The sequence below is a fragment of the Diadema antillarum genome, unplaced genomic scaffold (genome assembly GCF_040938485.1).
Source record: "Diadema antillarum isolate AM-2024a unplaced genomic scaffold, OU_Dant_1.0 seq00000145_RagTag, whole genome shotgun sequence".
Taxonomy (NCBI): Eukaryota; Metazoa; Echinodermata; class Echinoidea; order Diadematoida; family Diadematidae; genus Diadema; species Diadema antillarum.
The window spans coordinates 165,788-186,489 of NW_027271220.1; the positions used below are offsets into that span (position 1 = coordinate 165,788).

The following is a 20,702-nucleotide window of genomic DNA, read 5'->3' on the forward strand; positions in this document are numbered from 1 at the left end:
AAGGTGATGTGCATGAATGAAAGAATGTTTGTCTGGTTCTGAAGACCAGAAAGGCCAACTACAATTTATACAATCCTCTTAATACTGCATTAGTAAGTCATGATCTGTGTAAGTTTGCTGAGAACAGTAATCTCTGCATTGTTAAAGTTGATTCACATTTTAGTCTGCTACCTGTAGTTGTACCGGGTGGTGGTACGTTTGTATCAAATAAATGCTCTTGCGGAGCATGAGAAGTCAATCATTCTTCTTTTACTTTGTTTCTTACATCCAGGACATTGCTTGCTTTGCTTCAGCAATTAACTATCGGAACAGGATGCCGGAATTAGAGGAATCATTAAAGTTTTTTTTTTTTTTTCAAGTAAGAAACCTACAAAAAGAACAGAAGTGAACAGAAATTATTGGGTTTGGAGCAACATGGGGATGACAATTCTCGTCAGCTGGTCAGAATACTAATTGTAGATGAGCAAGGGAATCAGGACTGAGCAAAGAGACATCTTTTTCAATACAGAGACTGTCCCTGAGCATTTGTGGGCGACAGCTCCACTGTATCGTCACAGCGCTCTCCCGTCAGTGAACTGTAGAGACAGTGATAGTTGTGATTCCAGACCCTTTTTTCAACTTCCTCTTGTAACTTTTCACACAGAGGGAAATCACAACAAAACTATGAAGATACATAGCAAAACAAAAAGACAAGACAAAAATAGCAAAGCAAAGATGCTATTCCCATGCACAATTGTCGGACATCAATTTTTCAGAATTCACAGGAGGTGCAAAAGGCTTCCAGATGTGTATAATGCATTTATATGGTTGTTTTGTTGTTGTTGTTGTGCAGTTGTTTTTAGATTACTGCTTTTTTTCAGATAGTAAGCTGGTATTTATAGTTATTCCATTATGTGTTTTATGAGTGCTTTTGTGTATTAGTTGAGCCCTCACTACCAATATCTCACGCAATCTGTATGGGTACTGGTGTTTAATAAAACTTTGTACCCAGGGATGAAAACCAAATTTGCCTGTGCACATTGTGCAAACCAAAACATTGGCATGTATGAGTGTGAATATGTTGCATGGAGACTCAACCATGTTATGGACGTTGTCATGAAACGGTGTCATGAGAAACTTGATTGTGTGATGATCATTGTGATTTCTTTTCTCAAGATTTCCATGGAACCTAGGAGAAAAATGCAATATGATAATGTAGTGGCTGTGAATTCAGTAGTCAGGTAGGCCTATGTATTTACTTCATCATTTTAGTTTCTTTTCTTCAACCAACATTTTCTTGTGATATACCTTTGTGTGTATACAGAACTGATTTTCTACCTGTAACAAAATCAGTGCACTGACACAATGTCTTAAAATGTCCCCTTTTTTGTGTGTGTCCATGTGGATAGTTCTTCTAGAACACCCCTATTGCCAGAAATAGAGCAGCCGGATTGCAACTGGAACATAGTGTGTGATAGTATACAATCATACGTTGTTCCCTTCGGGGAGTATACTGGCTTTTATTACCATTCTTTCAAGGCAGCTGTTCATTGATGTGGTCACAGAGGGGTGGGTGAGGTTTGCGTGGGAGACTAGCGGCAAATCAAGCCGGGGCGCACAGAAAGAGAGGGAGAGAGAGCGAGTGCTGCGAGGGTTCGTGCTTAAAAAGCGGTCTGCTAGGAATTCCCAGTCAGAAAGCTTGATTTACTCACTGCTGCACAGACGACAGATACTGGCAGGCGGTCAGCCAGGGGTATCCCACGAGTAGTGCCGCCATCTCATCACACTGTGCGTCCGAGCAGCTTTTCCTCGCAGGCATATTTAGGTTTTTACAGGACACAATCTTGAGGGAAGGTCACTCTCCGTTCCCCTGACACTAGTGACAGAATCTACTTGGAAGTAAGAGTTTCAGAGCTTAGTAGCTGTCAGTCTTGTGGTTCGTGGACAAATTCTTGGATTTCATATCTATCAGCTCGCTAATCTCGAATCTCGAAGGAAGAGGATTTGTGGATTTGTTCGACAGGAGACAACAGATTTGGAATTTAGGATTTGTGCTTTCTTTTTTTTTCTGAAAGTGAAATTGCATTGAGAAACTACCTACTGTATAGAGGGACAGTTTTGCACTTTACCCTTTCTACTCTCATTACATTTTTGCTTCGAATCATCACATTTGGAGGAAGGCTTCGTGGCTGCACTTGCATGACCTCGTTTTATTCTGCGGGATTAGTTCCTGAGTCATTGGAAGTCTGCTAGCTAGAGTGGAGCTTCCTGCCTCTGACAGTCAGAGTGGGGAAACTTATATATATTTATATCTCTGGCACAGTCATTCTTGAACAAAAGTTGACTTGCGTCAGGTCTGTGGCCGTGGCACACGTCACAAGTTGTGCAATCGACCCTTGGCTCTGGAGACCGAAAGCTGTAGTGAGTCCCGCAAGCTTGTTTCCACTATCAGCACCCATTGACCCCAACCGTGTTACAGTGAGAGGTTGTAACGTAAACAGAAGTGGAAGGTGGTATAGGCAGCACTGTCACCTCACAGCTTCAAGCCAGCGGACCCTGCGCCTAGCATTGGATCAGTAGCGTGCTTTGGATTCTCCAACAGCAATATATATCGAAGTCAATTTTTGCACCACACTTCCCAGTCGAACTAAAGTCTCTTGTATTCGTATTTGCTGCAGCCGGGACTCGGGGATATCAGATTTTACATCATTGAGGGGGAAAAAGCCACGAAACTGAATGCACTGCGCGTGACTTAGCAAATCCCGAAGAGACTTAAAGCCGAGGAAGTTTGTTTTCAGCAGTGTCTGTACCCCCCACCCACCTGAAACCCAATCAACAGCACATGCCTAACTATGCTGTGGAAGTTGTAACCCAAGAGCTCCAATTTGATTAGCTTAACTCGCCAATTCTTTAGATTGGATTCCACAACACCGCTGCAATCATGCGTGGACAGATACTGTAAGTTGGAAATCAGATTATTGTAGATTGCGATTTTCGTTATGGTGGAGATTTTGTTATCAAGACTCTTGCTGCTTTGCGATCCTGCTTCTTGGCAATTTTTTACAAAAAAAGAATGTTTTTAATGCAAATGTTTTGGTATTGGTGGCAAGTGCTGCAAATGTTCTTTTTACTCTCTTTGAGGTTAGCAGTTATAATAATGTCCTTGCCTGTGAAAGCTACTGAGCCATTACTGTGTACATATTTGTGGAATGGGGCTTGGGAAAAGCAGTGGGGAGTGACAGGGAGCCATTGACTTGATCTCAGCTCCTATCTGACTGCCTCATGGCAGGCCATTTACTGTAGCAGTGTGCTGATTGAGCAGGCACAATGAACAAAGGAGAAATGTGCTTTCCGGGGATTATATTCCTATGCTGTATATATTCATCAGTTCATATGAATGCTCATCACAGTGTGTGTTTGATAGGCCTATATAAATATAACTATCGATAGATAGATAGATAGATAGAAGGATAGAAAGAAAAGTGTAGAAAGGAACGAAGATGGGTAGATTGATATATCTGCTGTCTTATCATTTGTAACATTTTCAGTGTTTGCTTTTAGAAACCTCAGGAATGTCAAAATCTGTTTATAACCCTAGGAGATTGTATGAGATTTCAGATTACAAAAGATATAATCTCTCACTTGCTCAACTGCTGCTTGCAAGCAAGGCCCCTGTACTTGTGAATGGACACTACTTGTCCCAAGAATGAGTATTGGTTGCCTAGCACAAGCGGGCAAGTGGGTTATGATCATGATTTGTCTCTGAAGGAGATAGGTGGGATGGTACACAAGTACCTCCATGAGTGGTACATGTAGGCCTATATCACGATACAGCCCTCTCATGAGTTCGCACACCGGGAGTGTCTTTGGGACAGGGTTAAAGGCATAATTTATTTGCAGATGAAACAAAATCCAGCTTTAATGCTTCAAAATAGTTCTAAAATATGAGTTAGGGAAAGAAACAATCAATGAACAAATTTGAATTAGTAGAATTAATGTTAAGTATTGTTAAATACACAAAATGTGAACAATAATTATAATGAAAACATTTCTAGACTGAACCATCTATAGTTATGGTTAAATGAGAAAAATAGTGATATTTCCTTATATTTTACGCTTTATTGCAAAATTTGTACTCGGTAGGATGTTTTGTGATACAACTGACCTACACATGTGTATGCATCAAATGTGATATCATGAACATCTTTTAAATCACTGCTCCCAATGGCAAACAGTACCTTTAAGTTTGCGTGCATTCTACCTCCCAGTTAAGGACTGCTTACTGTATTAGCCTAGTGTTTCAACATGCACATGCTCTCCGCCTAATTTTCACATGTTAATTTAATGTCACTAGAGTGATTAGATGCAGAGGTGTTGTGCCACCTTAAAAACTTCGATCTCAGATGCTCGCTGGGCCTTACGAGACTAGGCAGCAAAAAACTCTGCAGCTGAACATCTTGTACTTTTTGCACATAGAATGACTGCAAGTTGTTTGTTTGTTTGGGTGTGTTTTTTCCCTCTCTCTCCCTCTCCCTCTTTCTCTTTCTGCCCTCCATTTTTCCAAGGTGGTTGATTCTGGAGGATATATTCGTACTCATTGATACCAAACCACAGACCACAGTGGAACAAACATTCATACATTGTTACACAGCCTGTATAAATTGCAAGGACTGACATTGGATATTTGTTTACTCTGTCACGTCAAGCCACATGACAACCTACCCCCTTCTCCGCTCCCCCCCCCCCCCAATAAAAAAAAGGAAAGAAAAGTAAGGAGAAAGAAAAAAATAGAGAAAACTGTTTGCTATGCTTAATGGTTAGGCCTATATTACACTTCAATCTGTTTTGGATTAAGTTTTGGGTAATAAGCTCAAGAAAGGGAAAAAAAAGCCCATTGCTATGTGAGATTTGCTAATGTGGCACAAATCTGACGGTAATGGCATTTTCAGTTGCCCGCTATGATATGTTTAGATGTAAAATACTGATTCACACAGTATTTATATATTGCATATACCGTAAAACAGATATATTCGCGGCATGAAATTTTCGCAAATTGGAGCCGACGGCCTTTTTGGCAGCATAAGATTTTCGTGAATTGACACTGGCATTCAACGCTTATAGTGTAAACAAGAACTTTCACATGCATTTTAATTGCATGAATCTTGGCTCTTGCGATATTTGTGAAATTCAAACGCATGCGAACATTCCTCGTTTTACAGTAGATGTATACAACAATTTTTGACCTAGTTATGAAATGATCTTACAAAAGTTGGAATCTTCTATTGTTTGTGCTGGCAGAAGTGTTGTTCCGTATTATCACAAATAGACAAGTGGAATGAAAACATATTGTGTTTCTGCGTAAAACGTTTCCATAGCCACCCTTAGCAGGCAATCAGTGTTGATGTTCTGGTTACCATGGCACTGAAATGTGCAGGGTTCTTAAGATGATTAGTGAAGCGCTCATATGTTGTTGATATTGGTAGTAATTTTAGCCACTCCCTTTTCGTTCCGGTGACGTCTTTTGGCACAGTTTGAATGACTTCCTTCCGCCCAGGTTTGGTCGAGAAGAAAAGGAAGAAAAAATAACTCCTTTCCCAGCCCCTTTGTTTTGGGTTTTTATTTTCTCTATCTGTATTTCTGCATTGCTGCACGTCGTTGAGTCAGAGTGGAAGGGCAAGGCAATGTGATTTTTTTTACAACCAGCCGAACGTCATCGTGTCGTAGACTCATAATAAGCTATTGTGTTCCTCCACATTTTATTGCTAGGTGGGATCAGCTTGAGGAGAAACATGGTAAATAAAGCATAAACACCAAAAGAGGAAGGAAAACAGAAAAAAAACAACAAACCTAATGGTGAAGTGTGACTCCAAGTGGACAAGAGTGATGGGCTTAAATACTTGTGGCTTTTAAAAATAAAGAGCATTGGTATTTCAGTCCACCCACGGTGCCAAGTTCACATGCCCTCAGGCGCCACGGGTTGCTGGTCTTCCGGCGAGTTTTAAACTGTAGACTACCGATTTGAGGGGCAATACGTTAGGCCACAAATTTTGCTGTCGACCTCAGGTGTTTGTTGTTGTTTTTGTTGTGGTGGTGGTGTGTGTGTGTGTGTTTTTTTTTGGTGGGGGGGTGGGGGAGAGCAGGGAGAATTCATCTCTGTAGAATTTGGAAACTAGCTTGATTCTGTTCTGATTTGATAGTAATTGTGTAAGTTTCCGTGCAATGTACAACTGTAGGTTACTGAAATTGATAATTCTTTTTTTTTTTTCAGGAAAAAAGGTTTATGTCAAAAAGGACAAATTCAACCATGCATAAGTTGACAAAAAGTAAAGAGATAGTGGAAATAGTATTTATTGATAGATTCAACCCATTGCCCTCAGACACCCATGGGTTCTATCCAAAGTCTGTGGGAATTTGAGAATCAGGAAAAGAATTCTATTTGAAAAGAGGTAGCAAAGGTCATTTCAATGAGAAAATAAACAATATCTGATAACCACTTAGATCAGTAATAACTTCTCTGTCAGAGCAAAATGTAGCACAATATCATTGCATGTTGATACAGTTATGATATTTTAGAGTCATTGATATAGTTTTTCACCATATCAAACCTTATTAAGAAAAATCATCCACCAGCAGCCTGTGTTTGGTTCCTTTTCTGAGCTATTCTGCCCGTTTTCCCCACCCCACCCCCCAACACATGCCCATTCAAAAACATATAACTATCTCTTAACCCATGTACAACTGGCTCCTATCCCTCCCCCCCCCCCCCTCCCCCAACATATGAAGTTGAGTGAAATGGTTTCTTGTTGTGATGTGAAAGTTCAATGACCTTTTTCCCTCTCATCCAATTCCCATTTGAAGAGCACTACACACTGTAGTATCTTCCCAATGGCATTTGTTGTGTCAGGGAAGAGTTGAGCAGAGGTGTTGGTTTTTTTTTTTTCCACACAGAACGTTTATGTCATGTTGGTTGGCAGACCAATATTACTGACCTTTTGTTAATATATTAATTATATGTATAATTACATTGTTGAATGAGTCATGCTGTCTGGCAAGCACATTGACATTTTCTGTTGGTGTAAAGTGCCCGTCTGCAGACAGACGAGGAAATATTGTTTCTGTTGCCAGTATGATATTATTATTGTTGTTATTATTATGATATTATTATCGTTATTATCATTATTACTGTTGTTGTTGTTGTCGTCATCATCATCATCATTATTTTCAGTTATTATCATTATTACTGTTAATGATATTGATATTAGCATTTTATTATTGAATCACTTGTGCTGTAGTGTTGTACCATCTTGTCATCATGTTTCAGCTCATTTTGGCACACATATCCAGCAAACTTTATCTTTCTGCATCTAGATGGCAAGAACATGACATTTTCAGGTTGTCTGTTAGATACAATTAACTTAAACACAGGGCGAGACTTGCCAATTTCTTTTGATGCTTTGATTTAGGAGTGACTCATTGCAGATTTGTTTTTCGATCTTTTATAAACATTTTCCATTTTCCTGATCCTGCAGATTAAAGCCGCCCGAAATCGCGCTGAACGGCGTGCGACAGTCCGTCATGGACAGCGACTATGCTGAGCTCAGGAGACGCTACCATCTCAAGGAAACCATTGGCTCAGGTAACATTACGGATACGCTCATCCACCTTGATACTTACCTTTCTCCCAGCAGTATATATATAGTGGTTTCTCAAAAGTTTGATTCCCTGCCACGGTGTGTATGTGATATTATATGAACCGTGACTAGTATCCTTTGAGATTTGGAAAGAGAGAGAGAGCACTTCAATTCATTTTCCAAATTTAGTGATAGTTTTTGGAAGATTGCTTATCGGAATTCAGCCGTTTCGAGCACTGAAATGGAAATAGTTTATCTAGATTGATGTACTTTGCTTTTAAATTGGAATGATAGACATGTGCGGAAATGATTGAAAGCGTATGTCCTTGCAGATATTGCTTACATGGCATATAATATGGCATATTCATGTGTTAAAAAGGTGTATTCTAAAAGAACATGACATGATGATATCAAATGGCTTGTTTTCTACCACCATAAAAGTTATAGAAGATACTGTATGTCACTGTCATTTACAGGCATAAAGACATCTACAGTTGTATGTGTATGCATCCATATTCACAACATTGCTTCTTCGCCTCCCCTTGCACAGCTTGTGATCTCCCATTGTTTTCTGTTGACAAATTAGGGAGAGAAAAAGAACCAAAAAAAAGGGTGTACTCAGCAGGCCCCCAGCACACACATGTATCGTATTACATGTCTGTCTCTCTCTCTGTCTCTCATGAAATTCAAATGAGATGGAATCTTTCACTTGGGAACCCAGATGATACTTTCCAAAGTGATAGAGACCTTCTCGGACACAATTCCGATCTTGTCTTCCTCTGCTCTCTCCTTTAAGAGCATTTCCCCCTCGCGTAAACACCCCCAGCTGGTTTCCTCTCAGTTCTGTTTTTTGTAAAGACATTTAGAAACAAATTATCTTGTTGTGCATACCGTTTGTAGGTTGTTAAGTTGCATGCGCAGTGTGCATCTTATATCTCCCTGTGTGAGAAAGGTGAAGACTGTGTAAATGTTTGATTCCATTATAAAGTGATTGTGTGTCGATTCACATTGTACATTTCATACTGCATTCAAAAGATGCTTACTATTATGGCATCTCGAGATCCAAGTTGACTGTGACACCTTTAATTGGAAACCATGCAGTAACCCTTCAATCAATCCCTCACCTAGAGTTCAAAGTCTGTATAAAGTGTGATATGCTGCTTAAAAGTCAAGTTAATCCTTAAGATGCTGCATTTCATCAATTTTATCATTATGATTTCATCAGTTTTAGCTTTACCAGTCATGTATTCTATAAACAGTCTCTGTAAATGGGCGGATTGCACTTCTTCAAGGAGACTTACCGTGTAATGTAAAAACTGGAGATATTCGCCACATTAAATTTTTGCCAATTGAAGTGGATGTCCTTTTTCGCAGCATGAAATTTCTCGCGAACTACCACTGACATTCAGTGCATGTAGTGTAGACAAGACCTTGTGCGTGAATTTTAATTTTGTGAATTGTGCAAATTTCACGCATGTGAACATTTCTGGTTTTCCAGTATGTGATCGAAACAAAATAAAAATTGCAGCACATCTTTTTTAATCAGGAAATGTTTCTCCATTTGCCAACCTCCACTCCAGGTGGCTTTGCCAAGGTCAAGTTGGCCACCCATCTGCTCACTGGGGAGAAGGTTGCCGTGAAGATCATGGACAAACACCAACTGGGGGTAAGTTTGTGTCCACTGTAGGCCCAGTCACACACTATATAATTACCACATTTGTAGATTGCAGTGCAAATGTTGAGTTCATTGGGTGCCATTCACACGTGGCCGAAATATCCAGACTCGGCTGCAAGCAAAGCTTTTTTAAATCTCCAATCTGCGCATCTCTGAATAACGACCAGAGTATGACCGAGGCAACCTGGCTCTTCTGGGCCTAGCATGGCTAGTCGGATCATGGGATTTAAAAAGATTTTTTTTCCCCTTGTGTTGTTTATACTCTCACACTTCATGATGAAATCATCATGGGGGGTTCAAAAAAAAACAACTATCAAGATTGTCTGATTATCATGTCTCAATGGCTGATTGTGATAATTGATAACTTTTTTGTGTCCACACACAAGAATGATTGGTGTTGCATTACTGGTATGATTCAAAAATTTGCCTTTGAAAACCATTATTTGTGTGTGTGTGTTTGAATAAGGCTTTTTCCATCGTCTGTAGATTCTTCAGTGGATGAATCAATTTTGTAACAGCTTAATTTACCTCATAGTTGGCAAACAAAAGAGTGAATATATATATTTCCTAATCATTTTCTAGGTCCGCAGATTCAATTAGCATGAATTTGTCCAGCAGTGTCTAGATCTGTAGTGTGTGAGGTCGGTGATACAATGTCTTTGGTGCTAGCATCTACGTAGACACACTGTTCATGAATTGCATCAAAGGGTGATCGAAGGCAGTCAAACTGATTGTTATGTCGCCATTCTAAAAAGATTTTGTTGTGAATGTTAATCCAGAATGCAGTGCGTAAGTTGCCCAATCTAAGCTAAGCTGCGGGGCTGTGCCAGCGGCTCCAGTGAATATTCCCAGGGGCTGATCGGCTAATAAAAACCAACAACCCCCCCACAGCAAACAAGAAGAATGGGGGGGGGGGGGGGGAAACAAGGAGAAAAGACGCGAGAATGGAATACTCCCTGTGGGTTGATGCGGAGGATGAACCGGAGGTCAAGAGCGCCCCAAGATGGCTCTTTGGTATCTCAAGCCAGGATTGAGGACTCTTCTTCCCAGCATCACCCAGGCTGGCAAGCCTGACAGCATAAAAATAAAAATAGCCTCTTCTCCGTCTCCCCACCGGACACAAAAACTACAGCGCTAGGTTTACTGACTGGCTTTCCCTGACAACTTAAAAGTTGTGGAGATGTGAGTGGTTTGGGTCATTAAAAAGGGATGGTGGCAGAATTGCATTTGGGAGGGGAGGGGGTCCATCTCTTGAATCGTTAAGCTCCATGCTCCCAGGCTGAGACCAGCAGGTCTTTCAACCCGAAGCAGAACCAATCATTGATTTTGGAAGAAAGTCAAAAGAAAAGGTGCAAATTTGTACAGTATGTTGGACACAGCTAGCACAAGATTTTTTCCATCCTTTATTCTTGCCGTGTTACGTGCAGTGTGTCCTTTGATTTCTCGGAGGATGATTCCAGTAAACATTCAACGAAGAGGGGAAAGGTAGGGGGAACTTTCCATTTTGGTGGAAGCGAAAGCAGCGTTGTTGAGAGCACCAGGATTCTGTTGCAGCTATCTCGTTACTGTCGTCTGTCCTTCTGCAAAAGCTGTTTTGATACTTAAGTGCTGGTATTCTGGCTACACTTACCTTGAAAATCTACGTGTGCAAGGGGGGGGGGGGGGAATGGGGAGATGTCCTTGAGTTTCCGTATCACTTTCTAGCGATGTCCGACACCTCTTCCCTGGTCAATAATAATGCGATTCATTCTAAAAATCAATAATCTTTTCTTTGCACACGGAAGTTACCTTATAGACGTGCCCCTAGTATTCATTTCTGCCCTATCTCCATCGCCTGACATATTCACATTGTTTCTTTCCTGGAACCAGCAGTTACATGCTCTGCTCTTGCAGTTCCTTCATATTTCACATCTTGTGAAAAATTAAGTCTTCAATTTTTGTAGTTGTCGTATGCAGACACACTTTCTAGTTATAATCCACTGTATATTATTTACATGTTATTATAAACATGTATATATTTTTGTTGAATGTATGTATTATCTCAATGTCAAGTGAAATATGAAAATATAAATGTACTGGAATTGTTTGCTTTGGCCTTGAGTGTAAGACCAGTGATTTTCAGAAGTTAATCCAATGTAAAAAGAATTGATTGTCACCTTGATAAAGACTGTTGTTAAGTCTGTAACAATGATTGAAATGAAGTATCTTACATTCAATGAATAGCCAGGCCAAACTCTCACAACACCCTGATGAAACACAGCACTAATTTCCCTCCCAATGGCATTAAAGTTTCCAGAAAAGAGTGCTTGGATATATAGAGAGAGTCTACTGTTGAAGAGGCCTAGACCTTTGCAATGGTATTTTTAGACTTTCCATCGCTGGAAGTGGTGCCCAGTCGAAAATCCCCTAATCTCCATGCCCTGTGCTGTGGCTTTTCGTACGCAGTTGAACCTGGCAGATGAAGAAATAAGGGCTCTGATGTTGCTCATGTTTTTAAAAGAATCTCTCCTTCTCTTTTTCCTCCCTTTCTCTCTCTCCCACACTCCCAACATCCTTCTCCCCAACCCTCTCTTTCTCTCATATCCCCAACCTCCCCTCTTCCTCCTCCTCCTCCTTCTCCTCCTCCTCCTCCTCTACCACCCCCCATAGGACGATCTCCCACGAGTGAAAACAGAAATCAAGGCGATGAAAGAGCTGGTGCACCAACACATCTGCACCCTGTACGAAGTCATCGAAACGAAAAACAAGATCTTCATGGTGATCGAGGTACGTGTGTATGTGTGTTGTGTGTGTGTACATACAATCTTCCTTCCTCGTTCGCCGCTTTACATGTGTGTTATTTTGATTTCCAGCTTTTGCTTTCCTGTGCAACCCCTCTCCTGGCTATATATTCCTTGGTATTTTCCTCTCTAAATGACTTCCCTTTTCTCTCCTTCCATTCTTTCCATCATCCTCACTGTTATCAGCATTCTTTCTTGACACGCTTATTTTACTTCCATAAAAGTTGAGAGGTAGACATGTGAAAGGATAGCTATCGACCTTCATGAAATCTTTGTTGTACACAAGACTTTTCTTCTACATTTTGAAAGCCGTGCCATTCTCGTAGTGAGTGACCATTCAGATTTAAATACTTTATTTTCTTTTCCTTTTTTTTTTGTATGTGGAGCCTCCTTTAATGTTTTAATGATCTTTCCGATAATGCTTTTAAGTCATAGTTACATTTGATTTTACCCTGCACTCCCAAGTCTTTTGCAATCGTTGGAGGGTTGAGTGGGCAGGTGAGATACGACCTGTCAAGAGGATGTGAAAATAAAACAAGGAAGTAGCAGTGATTAGTGTGTGGCTAGACAATATGTGGGCCAAGGACTTTTCTTATTTGTTTGAAATCAAGGAAAGTGGTCTTCTCCGTTTCCAAGGGACAGTCTTGTCCACCAGCATGCTTTGACTCATGTGAGTATAAAGATGTGAAATAAGGACTTCAAACCTTGTGACAGGCAGGCAGAGGAAAAGCAAAACACAGACAAATAAACAAATCTAAGGAACAAACAAAACAATGCTAAACAGAACGGAAAGATTCCCTAGTTTTAATCGTGCCACTCCTTGAGGTTTTCATGGAGATGCAGTAATCAGTACTGCTCACACTTCCTGCAACAACACCAGAATCGTTTATATCTGCTAATTTCTGGCATCAGCATCCTCTGATATAGGCCAAAATGACCACTAAATTTCAGGACATCTGTTTTTATTGCAGATCTATTGGAAATCGTACAACTTTGCGTATTTGGGGCAAATTTCGTGGAAAAATCAATTTCTCCCATCAATATTCATGACCCTCACGCAGGAAGACGGAAACGGCCAATGAACACGGAATGAGATATTTGCCGGCCGAAAAAAAGAAAACTGGTTTCCACTGAAACCGGCTGATCAATATCGATGTGGGTCCATGATATCTGTTTTTTGATACATGGAAATGAAAGGATGAAATGCCCCGATATTGGACAACCCCGGGTAGTGATATATTTGCTGTGCCTGTGGTGAAGCAGAGCTGCCAGATCTCCCCCATTTCTGCAGAAGGCCCCCTGAAAAATATAGATGCCTCTTCTGTATCCTTGCGAGAGAATATTACATTCAGTTTCCCCGATTTGGGATCTATTTTTGCCTGTTGAGATGCTCATATTCACCATATAAATATTTCTCTGATTTCCTGTGTGGAACCTCACTTGATTGTATATGCAACTGTTGTCGAGGGGTGGGGGTGGGGAGAGCAGCCTGGATAAAGTGAGAGCTCGTGATGGGATTTCTTTGGCACCATTGTTTCAAGATCAAAATACTGGCGGATGTAAAAGCTTTGCTTGCTCTGAACCTGTATTCTTAACCCTTTGATATTTGCAAACTTCACAAATCACTGAATCACAGTCACAACACATGAAAATGTTGCCATGTGGCAAGGTAATAATGCAGTTCACGAAACTACATCTCGCAAAAAAAAAAATGTCTGTGGCCTCCTCATTCGCAAAAATATCTGTATGCGAAAATAAAAGCTTATAAGTATCTCACCCTCTATGCTGTGCTCCATTGAGCCTCTACCGTTCATTGAGTTTTCCATCTAATCTTATTAATAGCAGAAAGCTTGATAATTTTCATTTTCTCTTCATCATCTTTTTATTTTTATGGATTTCTCTTCTTATTAACTCATTTTTTCTAAATCAAAATCTTAAAGTCTTGTGTATATATGATATATTATATGATGTGATATGAATTATATAATATAATGTGTCATATATATATATATATATATATATATGTATGCACATGTATATACATATATTAGTATAATTCACACATATACATTTTATATAAAAGTGTGTCCATGTTGTCTTTTCAGATATTCTCCATGAAATTGATATACTTTTATGTCAGTTTCTATAGTTAGAGTGGCAAAGGACCTGTGTTTCTATATTGATCCTACCCTTAAATAGTCGGGTATATATTTGTATGTATACACAACAGCAAGTGCAATGAGAGGAAATTGTGACGTTACCAATAAAGACTAACACTAACAGCATTCCTCGTACACCTCACTGCCATAATAGGAAATTGCGTAGTTTGTGGCTTGGCAGCCTTGCTTGATTACATCAATTGGCAATTTCCTATTACCTCTGTCAACTGTGGCATGTTCCTCTTGTAGTATTGTTTTTGTTCTGTTTGGGGGTTTTATTCCGATCTCTTTCTCTCTTGCTGTCGACACGTGGTGTTGTCGGGGTGGAAATAACCTGCTTGGCTGGCACACTTGACATTTTTAGGAATGATTGATAAAATGGACATTGTGGTTGCACCTCCATATTTAGCAAAACAGTGGAGCTACCACCTATAAGAGAATGAATGACAGATAACCTGCAAGAAAAAAAATAAATAAATAAATAAAGAGATCAGATATTATTTGGCAAGAAATTTGACTTGTTACAACTCACCGTTTAAGGCAACTTACTTAGCACAAAAAGGAAACTTGTTTGAGATGAGAAGGTTCATGATAAAGTACTTTTTCAGAGTATGAGGAAATTGGCTTCTTGTCTTTTTGTCCTAAGGAGTATAACAAGGCACCTTGTTTAAATAAGTATGGTACCTTGCCTTCTCATCCCATAGCAAGGTGCCCTGACAAGTTGCAGCAAGTCATTCCTTCACTCGTCCTTTTTTTCTTTTTTTTTTTGAGTGGTTCCATTCTGCGAAAATGCAGCATAATCTGCTTTTATTGAGAAACCAGAGTGGGCTTAGTGCGCAGAATGTGTGAGTGGGTAAATGCTGACTAGAATGGCGTTATAATGTAGAGTTATGAATGAACAAAATCTATTGAGCTTCTGGGGTTTGCACTCATCTGTCGATCAAATCCAGGCATTTCCATTTGTATTGATCCCCCCTCCCCCTCAGTTTTTTTTTCTTTTTTTTTATATTCCTTGATATTTATTTTGTTCAAGGAAGGGATGTGTATTCTGAATTCATTTATTATACATCTTTATGCCTCTGTCCCGAAGGCTGCTGGAGGCATCATTTTCTTCTTTTTTGTTTGTTCTTTTTACCTTAGAGCTTCCATAGTGCCATAGTAACTTGAAAATGGACAGAAAACCTCTCAGATGAATATGATACAGATTATCTGGATTGCCCTAAATCCCCCTCCCCCCCCCCCCCCCCACCCCCTTCTCTCTCTCTCTCCATTTTTTTTTTCTCTCTCACTTTTTTTCTACTCCTGGTTCCTTGGTATGTCTTCTTCCATTCATTTTCCAACCTCCATCTGCATATTGCTCGGCATGAACCGGGGACGGGAAATTGAACGCCGGGCTTGATGACCCATCTCTCCCCATTTGTTTGAGCATACTTGTGTATTTCCTGGCCCAGCAGCGTGCTACTCGTGCGCAAATGGACCGGGCCATTAGGAATTCTTGACATCGTCTGGTAGTAATGCGTTGCTCGTGCAAAATTTCAACCTGGTTTGAAGAAAAAAAGAAAGAAAGAAGGAAAGAAAGAAAAAAAAGCTACCGTCTCATCGTCAGAACCAAGATATTTGAGAGTTTGAGATGTGTGCATTAGCTTGCACAGGAAAAGGTAGAAAATGAAGCTTGAAAGAACAAATACTTAAATGCTCCTTGCCTTCGTCAGAAGGACCATGCAGTAGTTTATACACCTGCATTTCGGCATATCCTTCACAACTTCTTTTTTTTTCCAGTTGATCTTTAATTCAGGCTGTGTAGCTTTTTAAATAATCATAACTAGTATAAGTACTCCAGCCCAAATTCTACTTTGGCAGGCTTTGTGTTTAAATTAGCAGCAAAAATTAGACAGTAGTGGCTCAATATTCAGGCAGGCGATACATGTTTAAATTGTGTGACCCCATCCAAAGCAAACAGTAACAGCATAATGCATAGAAATTTGTGCATTGACTTGATAGCATTCAGCAGTCTATTCAGAGATTTCGTTCTGAGTGTGTTTTCGTAATTAAAACATGGCTACTTTTGATGCTTTTCTATGGAGGAATTCATTTGTTTTCGTCTCAAGGCCAGTAACCTTGTTGGCTGGACTGTCCTCTTTGTACCCTATTTTCTTTTAATCTGCTTAAATTAACTCACCCAAAGGAGGTAAATTGCTGTCAACACTTCAGTTTAAGTGCCCTGATCTTTAAAATTACAGTACGAGACTTCACATCAGTTGTTATCAATGCATGATACACCGCTGGATTATTGCATGCCTGTGTGCGCCGGGCGTATCTGCACCGAGTCGCTGGGGCTTGATTACAGCAATAGTAATTGCAGATCCCCGGTGTCCATCGTATCCCCCAATTAATGAGCGCTCTGACCTGTGTCTCGAAGTATTCCCTAGGAATCATCCATAATTCTTTTTTGTCTATTTTTTTTCTTTTTTAAATGAGAAGAAGATGCCTTTGGGAGATACTGATAGATGAAGCCAATTACAGATGTACTTTCCACTCCAATATTGCCTCACCCTATGACTCTCGCCCCATTAACTATTTATCTCCCATTTGCCGTCGCCAATAATTCTCTGCTCATTTACCAGGTGCTTCCCTGGTCTTAAAGCACCCCACCAGTACGGGTCAAGTTGCGTCTTTGGTATATTTACGCTTCTCTCTCTGGCTGTAAACATGCAGTGTCGTAAACATTGACAAGTGACTACATTCTTCTTCTTTTTTTTAAATCTATTGTCTATTCATATTTGGTATTGGTAAATGTGATATTTTGCGTTTGCAGGCACCATATGCAGCAGTTTATCTATCAAATACTTTCAAAACAGTATGATTTTTTTTTTAAGGGGTTTACTCAACTGTCTGTTGCATTTTACTCTATGATCTACTGCATTATGAAGATTGTAGTTTCATTCTGGCAGCATGCAGACTACTGCTGATGATGACTAAGGCAGACCTTCTATTTTAAAGGATGATGTATGAAGCTTTATTCTGACTCTGAGATTCTACACTTCTACACATACCTGTACAAACCACTGTTACTAGTGGTTATACATGCATTTCTTGCCGTACTTCATACTTTCCTGTCAATCAGACATTGAATCGTAAAGTTAAAAAGACAGCAAATGAAGGCAGACAGTGTTGTGGAGGTTTACTGCATGCAATGATGCAGTGACCCATGTGTAGTATCCTGGGGCATTTGATTATGAGGATTTCATTCCTGACTTAGGCAGGTTCATTTTTGAAAATTCAAAAAGAAATCACTTGCTGATATCATGCAAGAATCTCATGCAAAATGTAGCAAAATGATGGCAGCATGTGTTATCTTGTTTTTTGGGTGTTTGTTTTTTTTTTGACACGACTCTTTTTTGCCAATCTGCATGCAGCCAGTATAAATCTGTGTAAGTCACAGGCATTGACAGTATGCCCTTGTTGCACTGCTGCTTACAACAGTTGCAGAGTTTTCAGTCTTTATCTATTAAACTCTCCCAGCCTCTTTTTAGGTGTCTACAGCCCCCACCCCCTCCCTCCCTTTTCTACAGCTTGACCACAGCCTTATCCCATTCCCACCCCCACCCGTACAAGAATTCATCTTTTAATGTGTTGGCCCTCATGTTTTCCTTTCATTTAACAGTACTGTCCGGGTGGAGAGCTCTTCGACTACATCGTGGCGAAGGACCGGCTGAAGGAGGATGAGGCCAGGGGCTTCTTCCGCCAGATTATTGCAGCTGTCGCTTTCATCCACCACGAAGGGTACGCGCACCGGGACCTCAAGCCGGTGAGTACACCAGGTCTGGCAAGTTTACGGCCATATGTTGTGTCCTCAACCCCTGTCATTCCCCTCCTCCCAAATCTCCCCAAATCTACTCCTGCCCCTTCCCTCAAATCCACATCTCCATCATCACATCAAAACAGTTGTACTTCTCTCTGCACAGGAGCTACTGTAGTAGCTGATCTAGACATTGTCTTCTTGTTTTCCATGTCCTCTTGTTTTCGTTGTCCCCTGTGTTATGGTAAAGAGTAGGCAGAGGGTGCAGTTCAAGTTACAGTGTCCACTTTGGTGATGTTGGCGATGACAGTCCCAGCAGTAGTCATGAGAGCGACAGTGCTACTATTAAAACCGGAAACTAGCCTCCTTTCATTATCGTGGATTCTTGTAATTTCTGTCACTGGGTGATTCCTATTAAAGGAGCACTGTCATCTTTATATTTACAGTCTCCTATTTTAGTTTTATCATGTGTTGCTTTATATTGCAATGATGAAGACCCCTCAAAAACAAAAACAAAAACAAGGTTGTAAGAGCAATTCAGTGTGTCCAGTTCTTATAAAGAGAGAGAGAGATTGAAAAAAGGAAGGAAAAAAAAATTAAAATGGACTATGGCACCCCGATTAATCAGATGTGCTACATCAGTAAGTTTCTGTTGCGTTAATGATAAGTTGAACTCATTCCTTTCATTGCCCTGATATGACATATTACAACACTTCCAGGGAGATGCATTTTGTCGTGTGTACGTAATTGTGTGTTTTTGATTGTGCGTGTTGCCAATTTAGTGTTTAAAGAGTGGATCATGGACATATCCATCCGTAAATGATGGATTCAAATGTATTGAGCTGTTGCGAACCACGCCACGAAAGCAAAGGGATGATTTATCATCTTGGGCAAGTGGAGCAAATGACATTTGGGGATGGTTCATGCATTTTTCAGCAGCCGTCTCCGAATCAATAGTATGAAAAATTACAAGCGAGCTGGTGTGTATGTGTGCTGTCAGCGCCAAGGGGCATATCAAGAGTGAGTGCATTTTCTGATTCCTATATGTATGTGAAAACTGGTCGACCTCCACTTTGGGCAGAACTTTGATAACGTCACTGTTGCTGATCAGAGCTTCTCAAGCTATGGCCTATTAACAACCCCATGAACAGGAGTGAAACACCGTGCCATGGCACAAACAGTACTCTCACTGTATGAATTCTATTATGTATCTATAGTTGCAATTTCATGAGCATGAATGCATTTTCATGTCATACTTTCATACATATGTCATGAAAAGCAAAAATAAAAGAGAATTGCCACTTTTGTGCTTAAATTCAAAAATCGTTAAAGCCTCATAATGAAATGTGATGATGTATTTGCTTTGATTATGTCCAATTATTAGACTACGAACCCTTATACCGTGTGTTCACTGATTGGCACGTCTGCCTCAATGCTGTCTTTGCCAGTTGGTACCAATTGTTGGACGCTAATTGGCAATGAATAGATATTACGTAATCCCCTGATAATCTCCCATGTGTCACTGTTATCTTCTTGTTGGACAGAGGCACAGTGCTGTGCATGTGTTGGCTGGCCAACTAACCAGGTCAAGTTCAACGGAATTAATGCTAATGAGAAAGTATGGCTAGTTGCACTACATGCTTGGACACATTGAAGAGTTGACAGAGTCTATTATGGGATTTTTTTTTCTGGAGCAACAGCCAAGAGCTCAGGTTCCAAAACAGACAATTTGTTGATGTGGCTCTGGTGCAGAAATTCATGTATAACCTTTCAGGCAGCAGTGTCCAAACATTTGTTTGCAATATTACAAATTCTTATCATTTGTCTTATCTCGCTATAGCTGAGTGGAGCCCCCTGACTGCAGATGATGGGACTGATAGTAGTCAGACAGTATATGTAACCATCGCTGGCAGTGTCCCCATCTAAAACTAGCCCACATTGTCATACACATCTTGTTGTTTCTTTCATTTCTTTCTTTCCCCCCCTTTTTTTTTTGGGGGGGGGGGGAGGGGACAAAACATGATGTGACCCAGTCTCTGTACCGATCTTCCCAGGGGACCTTTGCTCCTCCGAATTTCTAATTGCCCTTCAAGTAGGACACCCAATCATCCGATACCTAGAGGTCGATTGTCAACCTTGACTGCGCGTGGCACCGTACATTGGCTGGCTGACTAATGCCAGCTCAGTTGATGACCACCAGAAAAACACTGCCCATACTTTCGAAGCAAGACCAGTGATGCTCGATTCCCTGTGTACGAATACATTGATGTAACAAAATCCTTTGGGGGAAAGGTTACGCTTAAAGAGCAAAGACTGCCAAAACTGTATGTCGTAGTCATCAAAAGTGCATTGATAGCAAAGCTGTCAATGACTGGCTTCATTAAGAAACACTAGCCATTGCACAAGTATGATGTCTTTCATATGCCTCTATGAAGTGCATGGGGGAAAAAATAACACTTTGAAATGCTGTGAATCTTGTCTTCCTCACCCTTAACTTCGGCATTAGATTTACTGTATTCAATATAGCAACCCTCTTTTTGCATGTTGTACACTTTCATAGGGGGCAGTCAGACTGGCAGAAGATTGAGAAGTTTAAGATTGCAATCTCTAAGAAGTTTTGCCGATGTGACCACAAACTTCCCGCGAAACTTCTCGCGAGGCTTCCCACGCCAGCTGGGG

At 40.4% G+C, this 20,702-nt stretch overlaps 1 protein-coding gene across 1 annotated transcript in view; it reads left to right on the plus strand.

Annotated features, from left to right (window-relative positions):
• The first annotated feature begins 2,884 nt into the window (after positions 1–2,884).
• Positions 2,885–20,702, plus strand: part of LOC139727710 (maternal embryonic leucine zipper kinase-like) — a 41,777-nt gene continuing 23,959 nt past the window's right edge. The window contains 5 exon segments of the mRNA XM_071638689.1: positions 2,885–2,937; positions 7,509–7,615; positions 9,191–9,276; positions 11,935–12,051; positions 17,889–18,032. Coding sequence (XP_071494790.1) covers positions 2,921–2,937; positions 7,509–7,615; positions 9,191–9,276; positions 11,935–12,051; positions 17,889–18,032 — 471 coding nt within the window. The 5' untranslated portion in view covers positions 2,885–2,920.